Source organism: Adiantum capillus-veneris, chromosome 6 (assembly GCF_014529385.1).
Source record: "Adiantum capillus-veneris isolate H3 chromosome 6, ASM1452938v2, whole genome shotgun sequence".
NCBI lineage: Eukaryota > Viridiplantae > Streptophyta > Polypodiopsida > Polypodiales > Pteridaceae > Adiantum > Adiantum capillus-veneris.
The window spans coordinates 127,505,579-127,528,453 of record NC_140936.1 but is presented as its reverse complement, the minus strand read 5'-3'; the positions used below and the strand labels follow the sequence as shown (position 1 = coordinate 127,528,453).

The following is a 22,875-nucleotide window of genomic DNA, read 5'->3' as shown; positions in this document are numbered from 1 at the left end:
CATCAAAATCCATGCCTTTTTTTTGCTTGAAACCCTTAGCAACCAATCTAGCCTTGTACGTAGGCTCGAGATCTTCTACCGTGTACTTCTTCTTATACACCCATTTGCAAGGCATAGCTTGTTTGCCCTCTGGCAACTTTGTTGGTTCCCAAGTTTCATTTGCCATTATCAAGTTATACTTAGATTGCATTGACTGCTTCCACGTCATGCTATCTCCCATTTCAATAGCCACTTGGTAGCAGGTAGGATCTCCACACTCAGTGACCAACAAATAGTCTAGCCCTAGCTAAAAACATTCATGGACATGAGAGACACGTGTAGATCTCCTCACCACCTAGTTGTTGGACTCTGCTCTCTCAGGAGCATCACTACCTCTCTCTAGAGCATTACTAGCAGTAGGTACATCACTAATAGGCTAAGTTGCTTGTGTAATTGGAGTTGAGGCTACATCCTCGAATCTCACTTTGCAGCAATACTCAACCTCTTTCAAGGGTTGTCTGTGCATATTTGATTCATTAAAGATAACTTGTGAGTTGCAATTTACTCTCCAATATTTTGGGTGCAAGAGACGATAACCCATCTCTCCGTCTTCACCATAGCCAATGAAGTTGCATGTGTGTAACTTGGGGTCCAACTTCTTTCTAAGCTCTTTAGGCACATGTGAGAATGCCTCGTACTGAAACACACGTAATCTATTCTGGATTTGCTCTACGTCAAGCCGCTTGGAGCCCGTTTCAATAGCTACTTCCGAGTGCTTGAGGATATAAAAACTTTGAAAATAAAGAACACAATTAATATCTGCCATGAGAATAATCAATGCGATCACACCCTCTTGATACTCATCACAACCTCCACCTTGAGGAGCACCTACGCAAGCGAATGCAATCGCAAGTGCTCTGACTCGCGATCATGTTCATCAAGCTTGTAACCTTACAGAGAACCCACCGCTTTAGCATAATCTTGGAGCTCGACAAACCACTCTCCCTCAAACCGCTTGGATTCTTTCTGCACAATATGAACTTCCTTGTAACCACAAAAAGGCTGAAAGATGTGGGCTACTTCTTGTCATGTACATTTAATTGGAATGCCTTCAATGAAAAGCATGGGTGTAGCTTCAAGAGGAAGAGGGTGATAGCCAGCATGGGATCCCGTCTTGCTTGGAAGGTCAGCTTTCAAAAGGTGAGACCTGCACCACCACCTTTCAACAAGCCAACATTCACTCCAAATAATCTAAGGTCATCCAAACCAACCATGCTAGGAACCCTTGTCGCATTTGGACCTAAAAGTGTGGCATCCTCAAGTCCAAAATCTGCTAAGGCATATCCTGCTCCACTCTTTCCATAGTTGAGCCCAAGATCAAGAAGACCTGCATCTCGCTCAAGCTCTACCTAACAATAGCCTAGTTCATCGTGTAACAGAGCATCATCAAGCTTGATCCTAGGATGCTTTGTAAGAGGCCATCCTGCACCAAGTTTGTCTTTATAGCACAAATAATTTGCCATAGCTATAAGAGCAATGCACGACAACCTGCAGCACAACAGAACCCTAGCTTCCACTTGTCGACTACTCTTGAGAATCTTGATGGTGTAAATATCTCTCTCTCTCTCTCTCTCACACACACACACACACACACACACACACACACACACACACACACACACACACACACACACACACACACACACACACACACACACACACACACACACACGTGCACGCATGCACACAAAGCGCACCCTAGGGTCGAAGCTTAGGGAATACTGGAAGTGCAATGTTAATGTCTGAGCTGTAGGCAAAGGCAGTATTGACGGACGTGGAGGAGTGGGAGGGTGCCATTACCACTGCACGTTGAACTCATTGATGGATTCAATAGGTCCTTGCTATTGTAGGTGTTGCCTTCGCTTTAATACCTACCCACGTATTCTTCAAATGCTTTGTAGGGCGTTCAATCAAACCCTCAACTTGTATCACATACAACACCTCATGTGCACGCAATATTCCTCCTCGGCCATGGACTCCCTCCCCATGCCAAATGTGACCAATATTCCCCTTTGATATCTCATTAGGCATTGTTGATTACCGTTCTAGTACGTAGTTACAACATCTTGGTTGATGCAGCTACCACTTGAGTGGGCGTGACACGTGTATGCGCGCGCGTGCACACACACACACACACACACACACACACACACACACACACACACACACACACACACAGAGAGAGAGAGAGAGAGAGAGAGAGAGAGAGAGAGAGAGAGAGAGAGAGAGAGAGAGAGAGAGAATAACGGATGAGAGCCTGACAGACGCCTTGTAAGCTAGCATCTATTGTACATAGTTAATTTTAACTTCAGAACACTCCAACGGGATGCTTCTTGAGAAAAGGACCTCCGTCACTACTCATCTTTCTAATGAATGTCACGAGGAATCTTCTAGAGATCCCCCTTCCTTAGCTTCACTCCCAAGGTAATTGGCCAGCAGAGCAGGAGAATTCATCAGCAACTCAAAAGGGCGAGAGAAGATTTGAACTCAAGTCAACCCGCTCAAAGATCTGCACAGTCTATGGTAACCACTTGGGCTAACCCTCGACGTTGTCTATCACCACTCCTAGCTTATATACATATGAATTGTCTATGCCTGGATGCCTTCCCACTTTGACTGCCTCCTAGCTACTGGCTACTACCTGGATGCCTATCCTACTACGTCGCCTGCCTCCGAAGGGTCTGTCCCTTCCCCCCCCCCCCCCCCCCACGACCTTAACACTTGGCATGAGATCAAACCTCTACTTTCTCCTGGATTTGTGGTTTCTCAAATCGGTACAATCTCACCCTTCCCTTTTCCTTCCACATTTAATGAACCTATTTTTGAATATTCTCTAGCTGGTACCCATTACCTTTTGCAACCAATCAAAATTTGTGCATTTAAAAAAAAAAAACCCTTTCTTTTTCATCAGGGAGGCATCACTAAGGTCTCACTAGCGGATGGTGGATGGCGGAAAGCACCTCGGAACCTCCCAACAAGAAAGTAATGAGCACCCGGATGTGTAGTTGGACAATTTGAGTTCATCAGAGCTCTTTTCATCACACGCTCATTTCCTACTCTGCGGGTAGTACGAGTAGGTCTGCACATCCTCAACGACGTCTGTAATCTCTCCGTCTGAGGCGCAGCTATGGCGAGATTGTGCTAATCCTTTTTCTGGTGTTCAGATACTTCCAAAAGTGAAGAATCATGGAAGGAGACACAGCTAAAGAGAGACGGTTGGGCCTCAATTGTCTTTATTCACACACACACATACGTACACACATGTCTAGCTTGTGCATGGCTGCCCTAAGAACATGGCATATTACAATTGCAAGCTCTGTCTTTATTCTGCTTGGAAGGATTGACACACACACACACACACACACACACACACACACAAAAACACACATTGCCAGGGGTGTGTGGGCTGTTTTGAGATCATGGTGCGTTGTAAATGCAATGTTACCCAATGAAAATGGAGTCCCCTTAGCTTAAATTTTAGTTAGAACCAGTGATATAGTAGAGTTGCCACCACCAAATAGCTTATGTAATGCACAGGGTTACAAGCCCCGCTTTTTCCTCACAAAGAAAAGAAAAACAACAAGGCTTGACATGGTGGATCTACATTGGCTTGCCTTTCTCTCACTTTCCCGGCTTACCATATTACCTTGAAGTTGCTCCACATACTGTCTTTTGAATTCCATGTTTCAGAGCAGAATTTTTCCTCTATTTAATGTCTTTGCGACTTTGGACACGATCATTAATTCTGTTAAGGGATCAAAGAAGGAGCATGCAACAAACTTTGACATATCTTAGTTGCTTTGCAGTGAAAAAGAGAAACTTTCTCCTGGAGATGTAATGAAGGCTGTGATAAGACCCGGGGACGGCAGCAGCACACCCAAAAAGGGTGATTTGGTATTAGTCGTGTCTCCAATCTGGTAGCGTATTTAAAAAAATAATTGCCAATTGGTGCTGAGTGTGGCTTTGTGTTTGCTGGGTTTGCGTTTGTAATATAGATAATTTTTCATCACACGACAAGGACCTCTGCTGGAGTAGTAGTTGAATCTACTCGACGTGAGCATGGAGGTACTCCTAACATGCTTTAGGTTTGCAATCCAATTACTTGTGAGATGCAACATGTTTTGTTGGTGGAGAAAAAGAGGCACTCCACCTACACAGTCCATACCTATTCGTGACACTAGATTGCTTGTACTTGAATTCAACAATTGAACTTTGCACAATCATTCAAGTAATTAAGTAAGACGCACTCCACCTACACCGTCCATACCTAATCGTGGCGCCACATTCACCACAATCATTCAAGTAATTAAGTAAGACGCACTCCACCTACACCGTCCATACCTAATCGTGGCGCCACATTGCTTGTGGTGAATCTAAATGTTTTAACTTTGCACAATTGTCCAAGTATTTTCTTGTCTTTAGTCTGAACCAATTCTCACCTTCTATGTCAATTTATCAAGTGCTCAAACCAATCGCACAAGTTCTATTAGGATCAAACAAGTTCATACAAATTTAACTAGTAACTTCAAATAAAGTCTCAAATCAATCAAAAATTGAGGTTTTGCAAACAAAGTATCAAAATAGTTGGACGCGGAGGACAAATGTTTTTTTTGTCATCATACATATGTTGTAGTGATGTGTGTGAACACATTTAGGACTGTCGGGGCATTTTTTCTTTCACTACAAGGTTTTTTTTCCCTGCGCATTATATATACGTCCATCACTCTAGGGCTAACTTATCTTTCCATTGCACACTAAGCAATACTACTCTCTGTTGTGTGCCTTGAGCTTCTTCACCTTCTCCAAGCTGTGTGCGTTTCCCTGCGACCCTATTTCCAACAATTAATATTAGAGTAGGTTGCGTCCTTCCGGGCTTAGTCGCCAACATTGCCAGCACACGTCTGCTCACTTTCTCAGGTTTCGGTGAGCTTTGGTGAGCGTTAGCATGACAAATACTTCGGGACAACTCATATAGCCTGGCCTACTTAGATTTTCTATTAGGGCTCATTTCGGCCTCCGTTTCCACTACAGACAGTGCTGCGTAGGCAATTTCTTCCTTTTGTGCAGAATTTCTGTCAGTATTGTTTTTATAGATCTCTTACAGTCTTCTTCAGGTTGTGCTACATAGCATGCGTTAGTCTCGCTTCATTTCTCCTCTTTTCTGACAGTTTTCACATCAGGTACAGGCATTCGCCATGGTTGACAATAACACAGGTGTGTTCAAGATGCTTGCTGCTAAGGATTACCCAATGTGGGCTTACATGATGCGACACATCCTTGTGTCAAAGGGCGTTTGGAATGTTGTGCAGGGCATTGATGTACGTTGTGGTTCTGTGGATACAGGCGATGTTGAGGATGTTGCAAGTTTTGGTGGAAGAATTTCTGCTGCTAGAGCTGTTTTGGCTACGATTGGATGTAAGAGATGCGCAGGCTCATGCATTGATTGCATTATTTGTGAAGCGCACTACTACTACTCACATTTGTTCAGCTAAATCTCCAAAATAGGCTTGGGATATTCTGGCTGGTCTTTTTGCAAGTCGCAATGAGGCTAAAATTGCATTGCTACGTAAAGAGCTGGAGTCAAAGATTATGCATGAGGAAGATGAAATGGACACTTTCCTTGCTGGTATCAAGGATGTTAATGAGAAACGTATTTCTGCGGGCGAAGTCATTTCTGACAGTTCCCTTGTGCAGACTGTTCTTGATGCTTTGCCAGATTCTTACCAGACTTTTGCTAGTACTTGGAGACTTATGACCCAAGGAAATGATGAAGTTGTCAAGTTTGATGCATTATGTATGCACATTGCTTTGCAAGAGTCACTTTCACGAAAAAAGAGGGCTTTTCGCTTTGTCCGCCATAATGTAATTCCGAGTTTTTGTGCTCTGCGTCTTTGCCGAAAACGAACCAAGGCTCACTTAAGGAAAAAGTGATTCTGTCCCGGCGACGGAACCACGTAGGCCGGTAGACTTTAGCTTTCACCCGATCTTTACACTTTAACTTTATGACACAGAGGAACTTCACGAATAAACCTGTGAGTGGAAATTACACTTGAAACAAAACATGGCCTGAGAGCTAGAATGCTTCCAAGCAAACAGCGACACCCTGTAGGCCCCCAAAGACTGGCACCCCTTTTGATATTTCTTTATTCTTATTAAACTTGGGAGAAAACCTCCAAATTGCTACGAGCTGTCCCCCTTTTACCGGGCTGAAAATGACCTACTCTAGTCCAATTTCAACAACATAACCGTAGTAGGAGGCTTCACAGACAAAATCCCCATGTAAAAGGTGACTTTCCCCGGCGCATTCGAGCAATTTCCTAAACCTGGCAAGAATCTGCAGCACACTGAATTCTCTGTTTTTTGCCCCAAAAATGCACTAGATACCTGTACAATGATTCCCTAGCTTCCCCGAAGCTCTTGGGGGTATTAGGGATCAATTAAGGTCAAAACCCTAAACCTGCAAAAATACACAACAGGCTATAATTTATTGTTTTGGGTTTCGTTTTGCGTGCCAGTTGCATCCGTAGCAAGCCCTCGAGCTCCTGCACCTGTAGGGCTACTTGCCCTTTAAATCGGACAAGATTTCTTGAGTGAAATCTCTCTGAGTTCATTTGTACTTGCGGGGGATTAGCAATTAGCTAATCCAGTACCTGTGCAAGAGTCTCTTGCCTCGGCAATCGCGCACGAACCCACACAATTGTACATACAGATGAAAAGCCCTCGAGTAAGGCATCACGTTTCTGTATTCAAAGGGAGAGAGGGGTGCACGAAAGCAGAATCATCGTGGTACATAAGACAAGGGAGAAGGCAAGCTTCCATTAACGTTGTGATCACCTGCACCCACTACTCACACACGCCGGAGTTCACTTAATGAAGGAGCAGCAGCCTCCTCTGTCAAAAATGGGCACCCTCTCTTTATGCTAGATTGGCAAAACGATTCGGTGCTGCCATGTGTCCACTTTGCCTCTTTTGAGTTAATTTCCTAGTGCCCACCAGCTTATGTGTCGCGTTGGGCCTAAATGACTTCTAACTGAGTCTAGACATACTTTTACTACTCGAATTTTAGTGCTGATAGGCCCAACCATCTCGTGGCGACCTTTTCGACCATCTCGTGGCGACCTGCCTTCATTGTTGCGGGTGAAACTTTCGGTCATCAGCCGTTTCACACTGTCCATACAATGTCCGACAATTTGTGACTTCAAAAAGAGGGTCCCAAAAATTAAAGAAAAATCGGGGGAAAGAAACCAACAACTAAGGTTAGTGGTTGCCACAGCCTCATGACACAAATTCTCTTCAGAGAGAGCTATACTTTGAAGCTTTTGGGCTATTAGCAGTGTCTATGTCAAAAGTTACGGATGAAACAATAAATTGAATGTGGTGCAGTGTGGATTGCACAGAGGGGAGCCACTCTACTCCTTTGTCACAGATTGTCTATATTGAATAAAGTCACTAATTTTTCTTTGAGATTTTAGGGTACTGACGTTGACAGTATTTTGTGGAATGACTTTATGAATTGTGTGCATTGAATTGGAAATTTCATTAATTGAGTTGGAAACATGTGCTCTTTCATGTGTTTATTGTTAGAGACATGTAGAGAAAGATGAAACATGTGCAACGTTTTGTTTGATGAATGATTTGAACTTAGTGCCTCTAAACATTTGTTAGAGATCAACGAGATTTGGATGTGATGGCTAAGTGAATGAGAGCTGAATGAGAATCTAAGATGTCTATCGGAATGAGATGATTGGATACTGTTGTGAGTGCATCAAGAGTTTCGGAAGGATGAGATGGCTACACATTGATCTAGGTGCATCAAGAGTTCTGGACGGAATGAGATGGCTAGATTGAATGATTGAAACACGGTGTTCAATGTGAACTAAGTGTGTGATTTGGTGAATTACATGCTTATGTGGATGTACGGTCTTGTGGGATGGTCATGGGTATGGTTTGCTTGATTGAAATGTGAAATGAAAGGATATAAATCTGATAGTAACAAGCTTAGTAGATCAAGACATCCGTGAAAAGATCAACACGGTCTGGATGTGATTGCTAAATGGTTACAATGATCAGGATTTGTATTTGAGAGCCTCGACAGAAATGTGATTGATCAGTGTGACTGATGTCTTTATAGAAGTGCTGGATCGGTGGAGTCTGGTGCATGAGTACATAGAGTTTGTGTCTACTGAAGGGAGTTTCTGTCCTTTGGCTGTTTTTGCAGGCGTGGTCGAGGGCGATAACAGATCTTTCAAGAGGGATGAATGTCACAAAGTGATGACGTGGCATGTCTTATTGGAAGAGAAATGGCCGAGTGGACAAGAGGAATTGAACTCAGAAGATGGCTGTCGACTGAAAGAACTTATGAGCATTGGCCGTGGGGCCTAAAGCCCTAAAAACCCAAAGCTTGAATTCTAAAGATGCTTTTTGTAAAACACGTTGACATGTTGACGGGGCATAAGGTACAGATGTTGACGTGGCACAATTGTATGGATTTTTTGCAAATTGCGTTGGTATTGCCAAGTGGCAGGCTGCACGGATTTCCGTAATTTTTGTTGGCTGTTTTGGGAGCTTTTGGATGAAGTGCTTTTGGATCTTTGCTTTTAGGCATCCCTTGTATTGATTGTAAGCACCCCTGGGGCCTCACTCTGCAGAGCATCTGGACGTAGAGTCTGAGAGCAGAGGACCCTCGGGAGTCGTACCTTGTCAAATCAATAATAAAGAAATATTGAAAGGGGTGCCAGTGTTTGAGTCCAGTGCATCTGGGTGCGGAACTCTGCCGTGCCATGTCGACTCTCTCTCTCTCTCTCTCTCTCTCTCTCTGTGGCGAAGTTCAATGATTTTGCAGTTTCTATTCGTGTGTTGCTATTGATTTCTCGCTTGGAGTGTCCAAGCCTATAACATAACCCCCTAGGCCATAGTTCAATCCTCTCAGCCAATCTGTCTATGTTGGGTATGCCACGGCGCAAACTTGTGACACGAGTAGCCGCTTTTGGCAAGCCTTGTTTGAGAATTTAGGCACTAAGTTAAATTTCTCTTTAGCTTATCACCCATAGAGATTGTAAACCTTACTATTTTAGACCTTTCTTATGTTTTAGATATACAATCAAACTAGGAACTGTGCTTACCTTTGGTTGAGTTTGCTTGCAACAATACAGTACACTCTACTATAGGTAAGGCTCATTTCGAGATCATACATGGAAAGCCTATTCTGCCTCCCATCCTTCTTACGAAGGATAAGATACTTGCAGCACATGAATTTGTGAGAGATTTGTACACAGCCTATGGCCAAGGAAGGAGAGCTATTCTTTGTTCTCAAGAAAAGCATAAGAAACAAGCTGACAACACCTAGAATTGACTCTATGCTGGTTGGTCATACTGCAAGACGGGTATGGTCTAAACTCGGCGTCGCTTGGGGTAGTATGGTTATGTTGAAACTCAGCACTCTGTGCCGATACAAATCTCTTACACAGTGAGAGGCTATGCTTCCACTTCATAGCACAAGACTTGACATCGGAGTTTCTTTGAGTTCTGGATGTGGACTATGTACAGCTGGCCACCTGAAAGCACAATGCTGATTTGCTTTTCGGTTTGTGCACCCTCTATGGCCTTGCTTTTTCAGCAATCAAAGTTTGTCATTGTGGGTTTCGCTTTTCCTGTTTCCATAGGCCTGGGGCTGATTTTCAGACAGATGGCTGCCTTGTTAAACCATGTGGCAGCCTGCCACATCAGCCTGCTGCCACGTCATCTGGACCACATTAGCAGCTGCATCAGCATTGTGTCAGCACTAACACCTCTGGCCCTACCAGCTCTGTATCTGGCTATGACATGCCAAGCGTCCAGCTACCAACATGCCAAGCGAAAGCTGCCAATTATGCCGACTAGTTTTGTGATGTTATCTACTGACTCTTAAACGGGTGACGATTAATAACATAACGCAAAAGGACATGGCTCTTCTCATGGAGCAACTTGCTTATTGTATTAACAGTCTCATATCACTGATGTTTATTAACATCGTATAATGCTGTTTCCCCCTTCTTGGATGTATGAGAAGGCGCTATTTCCTTGGCTTGCTTTTAAGTTTTTTATCATAAAGCCTAATAGCTTGAAATGCATTTCTATTAATGTTTCATCTCCAAATTTTTCCAGGGACAGGGATGTCTAAAAGGCTTGTGCTGGGAAAGAGTAAGATGATTCAAGGCTGGGAAGAGGGCATACCTACAATGTCCAAGGGGGAGGTTGCAATGGTAAGAAGGGATGGGTGTCTTGCAAAGTTTGTTCCTGTTATCGTTCATTAACAATCCTACTTGACATTATGAGGTACTTGTTGCCTGTACTACAGTTCAAGTTATCAATTTGACTGCTATCACAAGAAACACAGAAAAATAAAGATAGATTGAAATGCTTATCAAGTGCCATCACTTAAAAAAGAAAAAATACCAATTTTTTTAAAAATGAGAGTTATCTATTTTATAGCTGAATGTTTAATCTGATGGCTAGTTTTAATGAGCTGTGGAAAATACAAAGACAATGGGACTTTGCTCCAATTTCTCACACACATTTAGTGGAGAGGGACAATCACAGCTCATGGATTTTTTTCAGAGAGCTGCCCCAACCCCACCCACTGGCACTCAAAGAGGGTGAGGACTCGTCACTCCCTACCCCCTCTACATGCCATACCACAACCCAAGTTTGGTATCGAATGGAGCTAGCTAGCCCTTTGCATATCATGGTTGTATTCCCCTAAGAATCTTCCACTAGAGCTCCATCCACCTCATCCCTCATATGCATATACATATACATAAATCCCCATGTCAGTCTATTTATTGTTATAATAGGGTTATCTCATCACTTTTGTCCTTTTTGCTGATTACCAAGAGGACACACTCAAGTACATGGCTTTGCCTCATATGCCGAATTCAGCCTCCCCCCCCCCCCCCCCCAAAAAAAAAAGAAAAAAAAAGAAAATAAACAAATTACCTAGTCACATCCACAAACATATAAATACATACACCCATCTTCTGCGCACACACACACACCCCCCCCCCCCCCCCCCCCCCCCCCCCCCCCCCCACATACACTTTCTTGGGTTGGAGTGCTTGCTGTGAGCTGAAGTGGTCTTCTCCTCCTTTCCTGTCCAACGTCACCATGAAACGTGTTTCGACAGGTCAGGACAGGTGAAACGTTTCGGGCCTTGAAACGTTTCGCTCACTAAGTGAAACACAAGCCGTTTCACTAACAACAAGTTACCATAGTTTTAGTTTCAAAGTCGCTAAACGCACGTTTCGTTCTCACGTTTCACTGTGCTCTCATTTTGGACTGAAATGTTTCGTGGTGAAACGCCGCGTTTTAGGGTGAAACGTTTCGGCCTTGAAACGTTTCGCGGTTACGCTGTTTCTGTCCCCCTCCTACGATGGGTGGTGCGATGGCTTTGGCTCAAGACAAGTTATACATGCTTTAAGATGGTGCTGAAGGCCTTCATCGGGGAGAACAAGATGATAACCAGCTCTAACCTCGATGAGGTGGAGAACCAGCTCCAACAGCATATAGCAACGCTTAAGGCATGCATTGTTGCACTTGAGATGAGAACATAGCACTCAAGGTAAAAGCTGGAGCCGTGAAGGTGGAGATGGCTACCACGGAAACTGCTAAGAAAGAAGGAGGAGAGATAAGGAGGTGGACCAAGAGATCAACTAAAGATAGGTGAACAAAGAGGGATGGTTGGACGTGGTTAAGAAGAAGGTGAAGCAAAAAGTGGAGGAGGAACATCATTGCGATAGAACCACCTGGGTTAATGCAACACTGGGGAAGAAAGGATAAGGAAATCGTGAAAGCTCAATGTGAGGCCGTCACCAACAAGCCACTGGTGAGGCAGTGAATCTACAGCAAACACACACATGACTGAATTGAAAATCTGCAAACACTTGAACTGAAAAGAGCATTGGAGACGAGGCACGGTAGATCGTAATTCTCTATTTAGATGCGCTATCCCCTAAGTCATGTGCCCACACGGTAGTGCTTTCTTTATTGATGATCATAGATACAGTTGTCGGGAAGTCACTTTGCAATCTTGCTACCATGTATTGATGTGCTAGAAGCGAGGCCCTAGACCTCCTTAAGAAACGTTTGTGCCTATGAAACTCAACGCTTCCAATAACTAAGTCGGAAAAGCAAGCCCTTCATCCAAATGTCACGTCAGCATCCCGTGGGGCTGTTGGGTGGGTGTTTCAGTCTGATTCGTGCTGTCCGCGGTCGGTCGGCACTAGTCATGCCACGTCATCACTTGTAGACATTGCCCCCCCCCCCCCCCTCCCCCGCCCCCCAAAAAAAAAAAAAAAAAGAGAAGAGTTATTGCCCTCAATTATGTATGCAAAATAGATGGTAAACAGTAAACAAGCTCAGTAGACACGACTTCATGCAGACATGCATTTGACTGCTTAAACCATGCAATAGCACAAAGAACATTGGTCACTGCACATTTAACTATCACATTCACATCATTATGACCCTTGAGATCCCATACATGAGTCGTGATCATGAGGCCTTATTTAGTCACATCCAGATCACACGGATCTCTAGCAGATGTCTAGATGCACTAAATCTCATCATATTGTCACGTGCACATCTAACCCTATGTAAATGTGGACAAGCTGTAACTCCTATTTCTAGGGTTTAGGATTGCCTAGGAAGTGTTCTAGCACCCTTGTGAGCGTGTACGTAGGACGTGCATGTCTAGGCACTTTAGCGTACATACCCTCTGATTCCACACGAGCACTGCCAATGTTTCTAGGGTGTACGCACTAGGGAGTGTTTCCATAGTCTAGTATTAGGACCGGCCTAGGTAGTTAACTACTTGTGGAGCACCTCTTATAACGAGTTATTAACTTATTATGAAATGACATTTTCAGCGAGCATTATTAAAAATTGTAGGGGCTCTTGCAGGCACTGTTCTACTTAGCCTCTTTTACCTATATAGGTGACCTTGGGGTCACCTCTCTAGTCAAGTCATGACCATGCAGTGCAAGTACCCAGTAGCACTAGGGTTTTCCTCTACATCCACCACCATCAGTGTTTTTCACCTGTAATGTGCAGCGGAAGTGATTGATGGTGAACGCTCAGGATGAGTGCTCTGTGCGTACTCAAGGTTCCTTGTAGTGAATGAGATATCTGCAAAGACTAGAGAGAGAAGAGAGAATGATATTGTGAGTGAAGGTTATGTGAGTTAAAGAGAGAGAGAAAGGAGGCTAACACCAAATGGGGTCCCAAACCCCCCTCCAAGGGCCCCCTTCTCTATTGCTAGAGAGGGCCATTCCCTGTTACTATGATTTGCTGTAGATTTCAGAAAAGCGGATACAATGGTCCTAAATGCGGAGATGCTAATGGGATCTTGCTGTAGGTGCTTGGATATGTGAGGCTAAGGGCTGAAAATGCAAAACTCTAGGAATGCTGAATGGGATATGCGATTGTGACAAGGCTATGGGCTGATCTACTGTCGCCGATGTCGGCAATGGGCTGAAAACTGAAAACCGTTGGCTGATCCTGAGCATTCAACATCAATCACTTCCGTTGCACATTACATTGGTATTTTGATTAGCCATATCGCCCACTTTTGGAGGCTTTCGGGATGTGTTTTGGACTCTTTTGGATCGTAAAAATCCCGTTTTTGTCCCATAGAATCGTGGTTGAATCCTTATTGAATTCCGTTGGCACTTTTATAAAATGCATTCACCTTCTGGAACTCTCAAGTCCTAGAATACACTTTACTACTCACTTTACGTTATTAGCCCTTTTACTACTTTTTACTAGAATGGCCAATTCTAAAGAAAGAAAATCATTTTAGTAGACCAAAAATGAAATTTGGTGACAAAAAGAATACAAGCAACATGAACCAAAAGGTGGGACTTGATAACCACATTCCGTTCTAACCTTGATGTTGATGGTACTTGGGAGAGTCCTCTCCCAAGTAAATCTTGAGCAAAAGCCCTTGATCTTACCTTAAACTGAGGGTATGGAAACCCTTTGGGTTCTTCTCGAATGCCGTACTGGAATCTCTTTTAGCAAAGGCCGAATTCTTCTATTACTATTGCTCTTACTCTGGAGAGGAAAACCTCGAAAATACTGAAAGTGGTGAAGTAAATCTCAGATGATAACATCCCTTGACTGAGTCGATCGATGTAGAGTGATCTTGGATGCAGAAGCTTCGCATAGTCTTGCAGTTGTTTGCGGCACAAACTAAGCAGTCTTTTTCAACTGGGCGCCTTGAATCTAATTCCAGAAGCGGGAGAGGGGGGCTGCCTTTATAGGTGTCGGCAGTTGGCAAGAGTAGTGTTACGTCCCCGGACATTAGGATGGGCGTGTGAGCGATGTCCGGTCAATGTGAACCGACCTTGCATGTGACCACAGCCTTAGGTGAAGGGAGTTTAAGAAGGGCGGTTAAGAAGCCCTACAAATAGGACTTGAGTCTCATTTGTGAGATATCTTGTGTGATCACTACACTTGGACTCTTGGCCCTTGGTAGCTCTGTCCGCACACCCGTACTGGTGTGGGATCGGTGGTATGGGACACCGGCCCTTGTGGTAGAGGCTTGTTTGCTTGGCTGCAGGCTCCGAGGCTCGGGGGTGAGCCTGTATTGGCTCTATGGCTGGGAGGTGAGCCTGATGTCCGCTCACTATGTGTATCTAGTGAGTTTGGCTTGTGTGTGTGCAGGATAGATCCGGCGAGGGACTAACAAGTAGGGCACACTTGTCTCTACAAAAGAGGGGGCAGATCTGGGCGGAGAGAGAGAGAGAGAGAGAGAGAGAGAGAGAGAGAGAGAGAGAGAGAGAGAGAGAGAGAGAGAGAGAGAGAGAGAGAGAGAGAGAGAGAGAGAGAGAGAGAGATATGATGAAATGAAATGGTATATTAATGTTTTTAAAAGGCCAAAATGACCTATGAGACCAATCCGTTACAAACTTGTGAATCTGGTACCTTGTTTGAGTACAAAAAAAGAGATACTAAAATTAATCTAGAAGTGCTACTAGCTGGAACTGTGTGGGGTATGTGCGATCACTAATACAATGGGTGCCAATACAAGAGAAAGATACAATGGGTGATGAATTCATCCTCATCTGTACTCTGGATGCCGAGATAGTATGGTTCAAATCCTCTGCTGTTGTCTCCATTGATGCTGTGAAGCTCCTCTCTTCATGCCCAACTGTCAGACGTGTCGAGACACTAAAGAGCAGAGCCAACCTTCAGATCACGGCCGAGGGGCCTAAACCCTAAGAAGAACAAGCAACAGAAGAAGAAGTCCTACCAACTTAAGGGACCGCGTCCGTGGGGCCCAAGTGACATAAAGACATTCAAAATAAAGCAGTCCCCACACACACACACACATGTGGACTGATGACATGGCAGCTGTACGGACATGCCTAAAATTCCGTTGACAGTGCTGACGTGGCAGATTTCCACAAAACGCGTTGATAGTGCTAATGTTGCAGTTGTATGGATTTCTGCAAAACACGCTGGCAGATTTTGGGCATTGCTTTTGGACCAGATGCTTTTGAGTTTGAAGGCTTTTCATGTAAAATGCTTTTGGGGCATAGGGCCTTTAAATATGAGGCCATGGGCTCATTCTATGGCATGCTTCTTGGTGAAGGTGCAGAGTTTGGAGTACCGGCTTGTACTGTGTTGATGCAATATAAAGAAATACCGAAAGGGGCGCCAAGGTTTGGGGCCATTACTCTTTGGGGTGGAATTCCGTCATTGTGTTTTGTGTGTCGTCTCTCTCTCTCTCTCTCTCTCTCTCTCTCAGTTCAATTGTTATTGAAGTGCTAAAAGTCTGTTCAGTCTGTTCTTTTCTATCGGCACGTGGAGCCCGTCTTGTGACAGTGGTATCAGAGCATTGGGCGTGTGCTTTTCTGAAAGCATATCGGTCCTACAAAAGAGCAGACAGAGCTATTGGAATTTCACTTGAAGTATCTTCGGGTCCCGACCCCGGACTTATTAGCCACTGCCACCCTTACTTCATCGCGCATTGGGCGCGCTCCCGTCTTCATCGCTCTGTCTTACAGGGCATAAGCCATAAAGAACCCAAGACATGGAATTCATGGATTCAGTAGAATATTGGAGTTTCCGCTCAATGAGCTTCACGACATTCTTTTGCGGCATCCTCAACAGAATCTTTCGATGCTGCAAAGTTTTCAACAATTTTTGAACTACGTGTTACCCCCTCTGATGCCCCAGGTGGTACCTCCTTCTCTGGCATCAGAAAGTACGAGAGCTTCCAACCGGCAACCTTCTCAGCCGTCTGTTTAGATCAAGAGAGTTTTCAGGAATATGGTGCAGCCATCTGACCCTGATCCAGTGCAACCGCCTTTGCCACTGCCATTGCCCCCACCTCCACCACCACCACCGCCACCAGGCTACAATCGGTGGAGCCCATATGGATACGCTTATTATCCATACCCGGGATATGCGCCTAACCAACCCAGAGATTTCAAAGATGGCGGCACGACAGTCAAATTTTTCACTTTTTCCGGGGTGAAAGATCGCAAGAAAGCATTGGAGTTCCTATAGCAATTCGACAACATCTATGCTTTGGGGAACTATACAAAAGAATCCAAGATTTCTCGAGCAGCGTGATTTCTTAAAGATAATGCTATGCAATGGTGGAGTTCAATCGCGACACACGCATGCTCCAAGGACCTGGCAAGCTTTCAAGACAGTTTTTCCACGTAGTCACATGACTTCGATGTTTGAAGTCCGGATTTTGGTTGAGTGGGGCAACTTGAAAATGCTTGCCATCGAAACCATGGACAACTATAACCAAAGGTTTCTCGACGTGTACCTTCCGGTGTCCTTTAAGTTCATTTCCTTGGAGGACAAGTGTGAGCGTTACACCATTGGACTACCTTCACCATTGCAGATTTATTCTCTCCAAGCAAGTCTCTACCATGCAAGAGCTTATGGACCATGCCGCGGTCGGCTACAAGCTCACGAAGGGAAAGTTGGAGTTTACCACAGAAGAACCTCCGGCTACTAACCAGAACTCTCGACAACAACGAACAAATTCTCGGGAATCCCTTGAAAACCAACCTCAACGGCCTTGTCTGACACACCGTTATGGAGACGCCTTGTTACAAGAAGGCCGATGCTTCGAATGTTTCCAAACAGGGCATACGTTCAATACATGTCCTGAGCGAGCCTCGACGTCCTCAGTGCAACTTTCTGCTCCCACGTCAGACAGATCCCCGGGGCCACCTCCGGCCAAGAGGGCTAGACCTGCTATTGGACTAGTACCCGATATTTATGGTATACATCTCGAGAGTTTTAATGAATTATGCAGAGCTGATGGAAAAGTCAACGGCTTGAAAGCCCTTATTTTCTTTGACCCCGGAGCTATGGAGAACTTCATCCATCCAGAATTCTTGAAGCATATGCACTTTGATTATGATGCAGAGGGTGGAGAAATTGAAGTTGAGCTAGCCACGAGGCAAACTCAGAAAGTGGTACCGCTCATTGCGTGCTCTTCCAGTGACTATACAAGATTATCATGGAAAAGCCGATTTCCACATTATGAAGTTGGGCAATTGCGACGTTCTCTTGGGCATGCCCTGGCATGATAAGAATGATGCAAGTCTCCAGGTTCGGAACCAAAACGTCACCATGATGCAGAAGGGCAAGCCAATTGTCCGAACAAAGCCTTGAATGACCTCTCTAGTTGTTTTCTAGTTAGATACTTTTGGACATTGTTTGAGAAAGTATTGTTTGAAATGGATGCTATCTGCTTTAAATCTGTCTTGGTGCTGATTTGAATTGTTTGACTCTGGTTTTAATATTGGTTTCAATGGTTGGTGATTTTACTCCCGGGTGGAGAAGTGAGAAATACTGTTTTGGTATTGTTTGAACTTCGGAACGACGCAAGCCGATGCCTGGGGAGCGTTTCGTTGTATGTTTGAAAACCTCGGAACGACGCAGGCCGATGTCTGGGGAGCGCTCCGTTGTATGCTAGAAAACCGCCAAACAACCCAGGCTGATGCCTGGGGAGTGTTTGGTTGTATGCTTGAACCTCCAAGCGATGGAGACTGCGGTCTGGGGAGCGTTTGGTTGTACAGTCCTCTGAGCTCATGGCCCGAACCTTTTTAGGTTATTTGTGGGGAGAGTGACGAGGTAGTCGTTGAGTAGCTTCATACTGCAGACTGTTTGTCTCGGGGAAGTGCTCAACGACGCTGTTTGTTGTGTCTTGTAGCATGCATATGTAAGCATTTGTGTTGCATAGTGATGTGCCAACTACTGAATATTCCTAATTGGATGCTTGGGTATGTAATTTTAGTGCATCAAGACACCTGTGGAAGATCAATGCGGTCTGGGTGTGATGGCTAATTTTAGTATGCCAGCATATTAAGAGTTCCTAATTGGACGAAAGGAGAAGCCAACTCCTTAAAAAAAAAGCAAATTGAGTGTCCCTCGGAATGACCCTCGGATTTTGTGCTAACTTGAGTTGTTTTGCAGATATGCTGTAATCGCGGACGATTACTCTCTTTCAAGAAGGGGGGATGTCACAAACTGTTGACATGTCCAAACACTGAAGAGCAGAGCCAACCTTCAGATCACGGCTGAGGGGCCTAAACCCTAAGAAGAACAAGCAACAGAAGAAGAAGTCCTACCAACTTATGGGACCCCATCCGATGGGGCCCAAGTGACAGTACATTTGCATAGGCAAAGCTGGGTCTAGTCTTTTCCACCTGTCAACTGTAATAAATCATAAAATATCATTTCTATGACAGTACGGACATGCCTAAAATTCCACTGACAGTGCTAACGTGGCAGATTTCCGCAAGACATGCTGAGAGTGCTGAGGTGGCAATTGTATGGATTTTCGCAAAACGCGCTGGCAGATTTTGGGCATTGCTTTTGGACCAGATGCTTTTGAGTTTGAATGCTTTTCATGTGCTTTTGGAGCCTAGGGCCTTTAAATATGAGGCCATGGGCTCATTCTTTGGCATGCTTCTTGGAGAAGGTGCAGAGTTTGGAGTACCGGCTTGTACTGTGTTGATGCAATATAAAGAAATACCGAAAGGGGCGCCAAGGTTTGGGGCCAATACTCTCTCGGGTGGAATTCCGCCACTCCGTGTCGCGTGTCGTCTCTCTCTCTCTCTCTCTCTCTCTCTCTCTCTCAGTTCAGTTGTTATTGAAGTGCTAAAAGTCTGTTCAGTTTGCTCTTTTCTATCGGCACGTGGAGCCCGTCTTGTGACACCAACTCTTGTGTTGGCTCTATCCATGTCCTCCTGGTGTCCAATCGGGTCTGTCCCTGGCGAATGAGTCTAGTAATCTCCATCCGTGTAAGAGACAAGGATGGTGCATCAAGGGAGTACTGGAAGGGAGGCAAGCTGTCCATGCTGAAGACATAAGGCCGCATACGCTCTGGTTAGTCTAGTTTGCTGCTATCTTCAAAGGGCCCAATGAAGACTACCCCAAGATAAGTGTATGCATCTGTGTATTCCATAGTCTCCTGACCGTAAGTGAATGTAGGTGCTGATCTCCTAATCCATTGCGGTGTCGTGATGCTTCGCGTTCACTAGGAAAAAAGCACAGGATTCATATGTTTTTTTTAAAAGTTTGTTGACAAAAGCATGTTGGGTTTTTTAAGCGGTGTTCTGGAGTACCGTTGATGACAGATAAGTATGCGAAAAGCAGTGAACTTCATGATTTGAGGACTTTATTGCTTAGGATGGTGTTATTTGGAGCTCATTGATTATGCAATCATGACCAATAAGGCAAGGCAATTGTATTTTATAATGCATTGGCTATTGATTTTGGAGTAAGAAAGCTTAGGGGGAGATGCTCGGTAATGTTAATATATTTGGTTACCAATGCTTTGGTAGATATGTGTATCGAGTGTTGTACTTAGCAATGCTTGGTCGGTATACAAGCCAAAGGAGGAGAGCTCATGAAAGCTCAAAACTTCTTGAGGAGCTTCATATTCACGATGTTGTTGCTTGGAGCACATCGATTGTGGTATATGCTTAACAGATTGGGAGGGAAGGTCGTTCTCAAATAAATTTCCCTATGCCTGCACCTTGACAATTGTGTTTAGTAATTCTTTGGTTGATATGCGAGAGGAGGCTTTGATCATCTGGTGTTTTTTGTATGGTTGTGGGAGAAAAGTGAGGTATGTCGCAATGCTTTGGTTATTATGGAAGTGATCAACGCTGTCATGGATAAGATGAAAATCAAATTTGTTGGGAGTTTGAGCAATGACCGCCACTAAGGCAATGTGAATGGCCGCTTAAAATATTGGGGAGTCAGTTATTTTAAGGGCAGTTGATAGCTTTAAAAGAAAACGAGGAAAAATGTTCAGGGCGGTATGTAGCACAGCGCGAAGAAGAGAGCCGCTGTGGCCAAAAGGGGCAGGAGAACAATGTTGGGTTAAAGGCCCAAATGGCTCCCTTTAATGTATATTTTAAAGGTTACTAACCTTTGGCCAAGTTCACATTGACTTGGCCACTAACTTATAAATTGGTCCTATACAAATAATAAAGGGAATGTGAGTTTTAACAACTCACTCACTTATTCCCCTGCAAAATATCGTGCGCTCTCTCTCTCTCTCTCCTCTATCGTTCTGCTAGCGCCCTGCTTCTTGCTGGCTTTCGCCACCTCTCCTTGCACACACTGCACTTCCTCGCGTGCTCTATCACTTGCACACACCGCCGCGCGCTCATCAACTTGTATCAGAGCCCAATTAGGGTTTGCTCCCAAACCTGCAAACACTGATTTTCAGCCAAGGAGGTCAACTTTCACGCGAGATTTTGCAATTTCATCGCCAAAGGATTCGTCCCCGGTCACTAGAGAGCTCCCGGCAAGTGAAATTGACCTAAAACAGGCTGAAATTAGGTCAAAATCAGCAAATTACAGGTTATGACAACAAAATACAGGTTTTGCAAATGATGTATTAAGGTGTGGGAACACTCTTGCTAAGTCCCCGCTACCCAAAAACACTGAAATTGCCGAAAAACAGGTCCTAAAACGGGTGTTTTCAGCAAATTTCAGATTTACGCAGGTTTTTGCAAGTGTTTTTATGATGCGACTACATTGGGGAAAGTGCAAATTGATGCAATTTACGCACGTTTGACAAATTTTGGCTATGTATGACCATTTGTGGCTCAATTTCATGCAATTTTGATGCTACAAATTGGGGCTTTTGCTCTTACATGCTTCTAAAGGCTGTGTATTAGCCTTATGTATGTTCTGTGAGGCTACAAACAACTAAATTTGTTGTTTTTGAGCACAAATTCGCTCGCTGAAATTTCCTGCGCATAAATTTCAGAAATTGATTTTTGTGCCTAAATCGATCTATTTTGTCCCAAATTGCTCCTGTGACCATTTGGAGCTGTAGTGCACATCTCTGTGAGGCTATACTCCGGTTTTTGCGCATTTTGCCCAAAAATTCAGCGTATTAGCCCTCTTATTCGTGCAACTATGGCCTCATCTTCTTCGGATGTGAAGAATCTCTTCAAGATTAGAGGTTCGATGGAACAGGCTTCGACCTTTGGAAAGATAGGATTAAGGGAATCCTATTTCTTAAGGATTGTGAAGGGGCACTTGAACAGGTAAAGCCACAGAATATGACGGATGAAGCATGGGTTAGCCTAAACAGGAAGGCTGTTACATACATTAAAATGGCCATGACCGATGAGACAGTCATTGATGTGAAGGGTCTCACAACTGCGTTTGATGTGTGGGAGAAGTTAAAGGGAATGTATGAAAATACAACGCCTGTCAACCAAGTGCATTTGATGGGAAAACTTGTTGGCATGCAACTGGATGAGTCCAAGAGCGCTGCAGAGCACTTGTCGTTGTTCGCAGGTACTTTGTCGCAGTTACAGGATTCAGGCTTGCCCCCTTTTGATGATAAGCTGAAAGCTATCTTCTTGCTTATGACCTTACCTGAGTCATGGGAAGCTTTGGTGGTTTCATTGTCCAATAACCCCAATTTGACCTTTGATGGTGTTAGGGGTTCTATCTTGAATGAGGAAATCAGGAGGAAAGCAAGCGGAGAGGGAGACAGCTCTGCCAACATGGTTAGAGGCAGGACAGAAAAGAAGAATGCTTATGCACAAAGGAGTAAGAGTAAGAGTAACGAAAGGGGAAATGCCAGCAAAGGCAAGGGTGATGTGACTTGCTATCAGTGTGGCAGGAAAGGTCACAAGAAACCCGATTGCAGGTACTATAAAGCTGAGGTAGAACGGAAAAAGAATGGCGGAGACAAAAAGAAAGAGAAGAAGGAAGTCAAGGCAGATGCACAGGATAGCTCAAAGGACAAAGAGAAGGCCAATGTGGCTTCTAGTGTTGTGATTGAGGAGCTGTCAGATGTAGAGGACATCTTGTGTGCCACTTTGTCAGATGATGATGCTTATGACATTGATGCCTCTCTAAATGTTCATTCACAGGACATGCAGATCACCAAGAGTGATCTTATTGATGCTTTGTTGACTGTAGACTTGGATTGTTGATTCCGGTGCTTCATTTCATGTGACTCCTATCAAGGAGTGTTTCTCTACTTTTGATGCAGGCAAGCGTTGCCATGTATACCTTGGAAACAATCATGCATGTTTTGTTGAGGGTATTGGCACTGTGCATCTCTGCATAGATGACACAAATGAGCTTGTCTTGCATGATGTTAGATATGTGCCGGGAATCAAGAAGAGTCTGCTTTGTGTTGGTCAGATGGATATGCATGGTTACAGCATCTTGTTTGAGAGAGGATCATGGAAAATGACTAAAGGCTCAAGGCTGATTGTAAAGGGCACAAAGAAAGGGACACTTTACTGCATGCATGGAAAGGCCGTGTTGGGCAAGTTT

General features: G+C 44.4%; 1 protein-coding gene across 4 annotated transcripts in view; it reads left to right on the top strand.

The window, feature by feature from the left end:
* The first annotated feature begins 2,947 nt into the window (after positions 1-2,947).
* Positions 2,948-22,875, top strand: part of PAS1 (FKBP-type peptidyl-prolyl cis-trans isomerase family protein) — a 128,824-nt gene continuing 108,896 nt past the window's right edge. The window contains exons 1-5 of one of the 4 annotated variants that reach the window (XM_086514779.1): positions 2,948-3,112; positions 3,204-3,254; positions 3,846-3,933; positions 4,035-4,104; positions 10,183-10,280. In XM_086514779.1, the coding sequence (XP_086370905.1) occupies positions 3,226-3,254; positions 3,846-3,933; positions 4,035-4,104; positions 10,183-10,280 (285 nt within the window). In that variant the 5' untranslated portion in view covers positions 2,948-3,112; positions 3,204-3,225. Of the gene's footprint in view, positions 3,117-3,193; positions 3,255-3,845; positions 3,957-4,034; positions 4,105-10,182; positions 10,281-22,875 lie in introns of those variants that run through there. The other 3 variants (XM_086514778.1, XM_086514780.1, XM_086514781.1) reach the window with 3 other exon arrangements.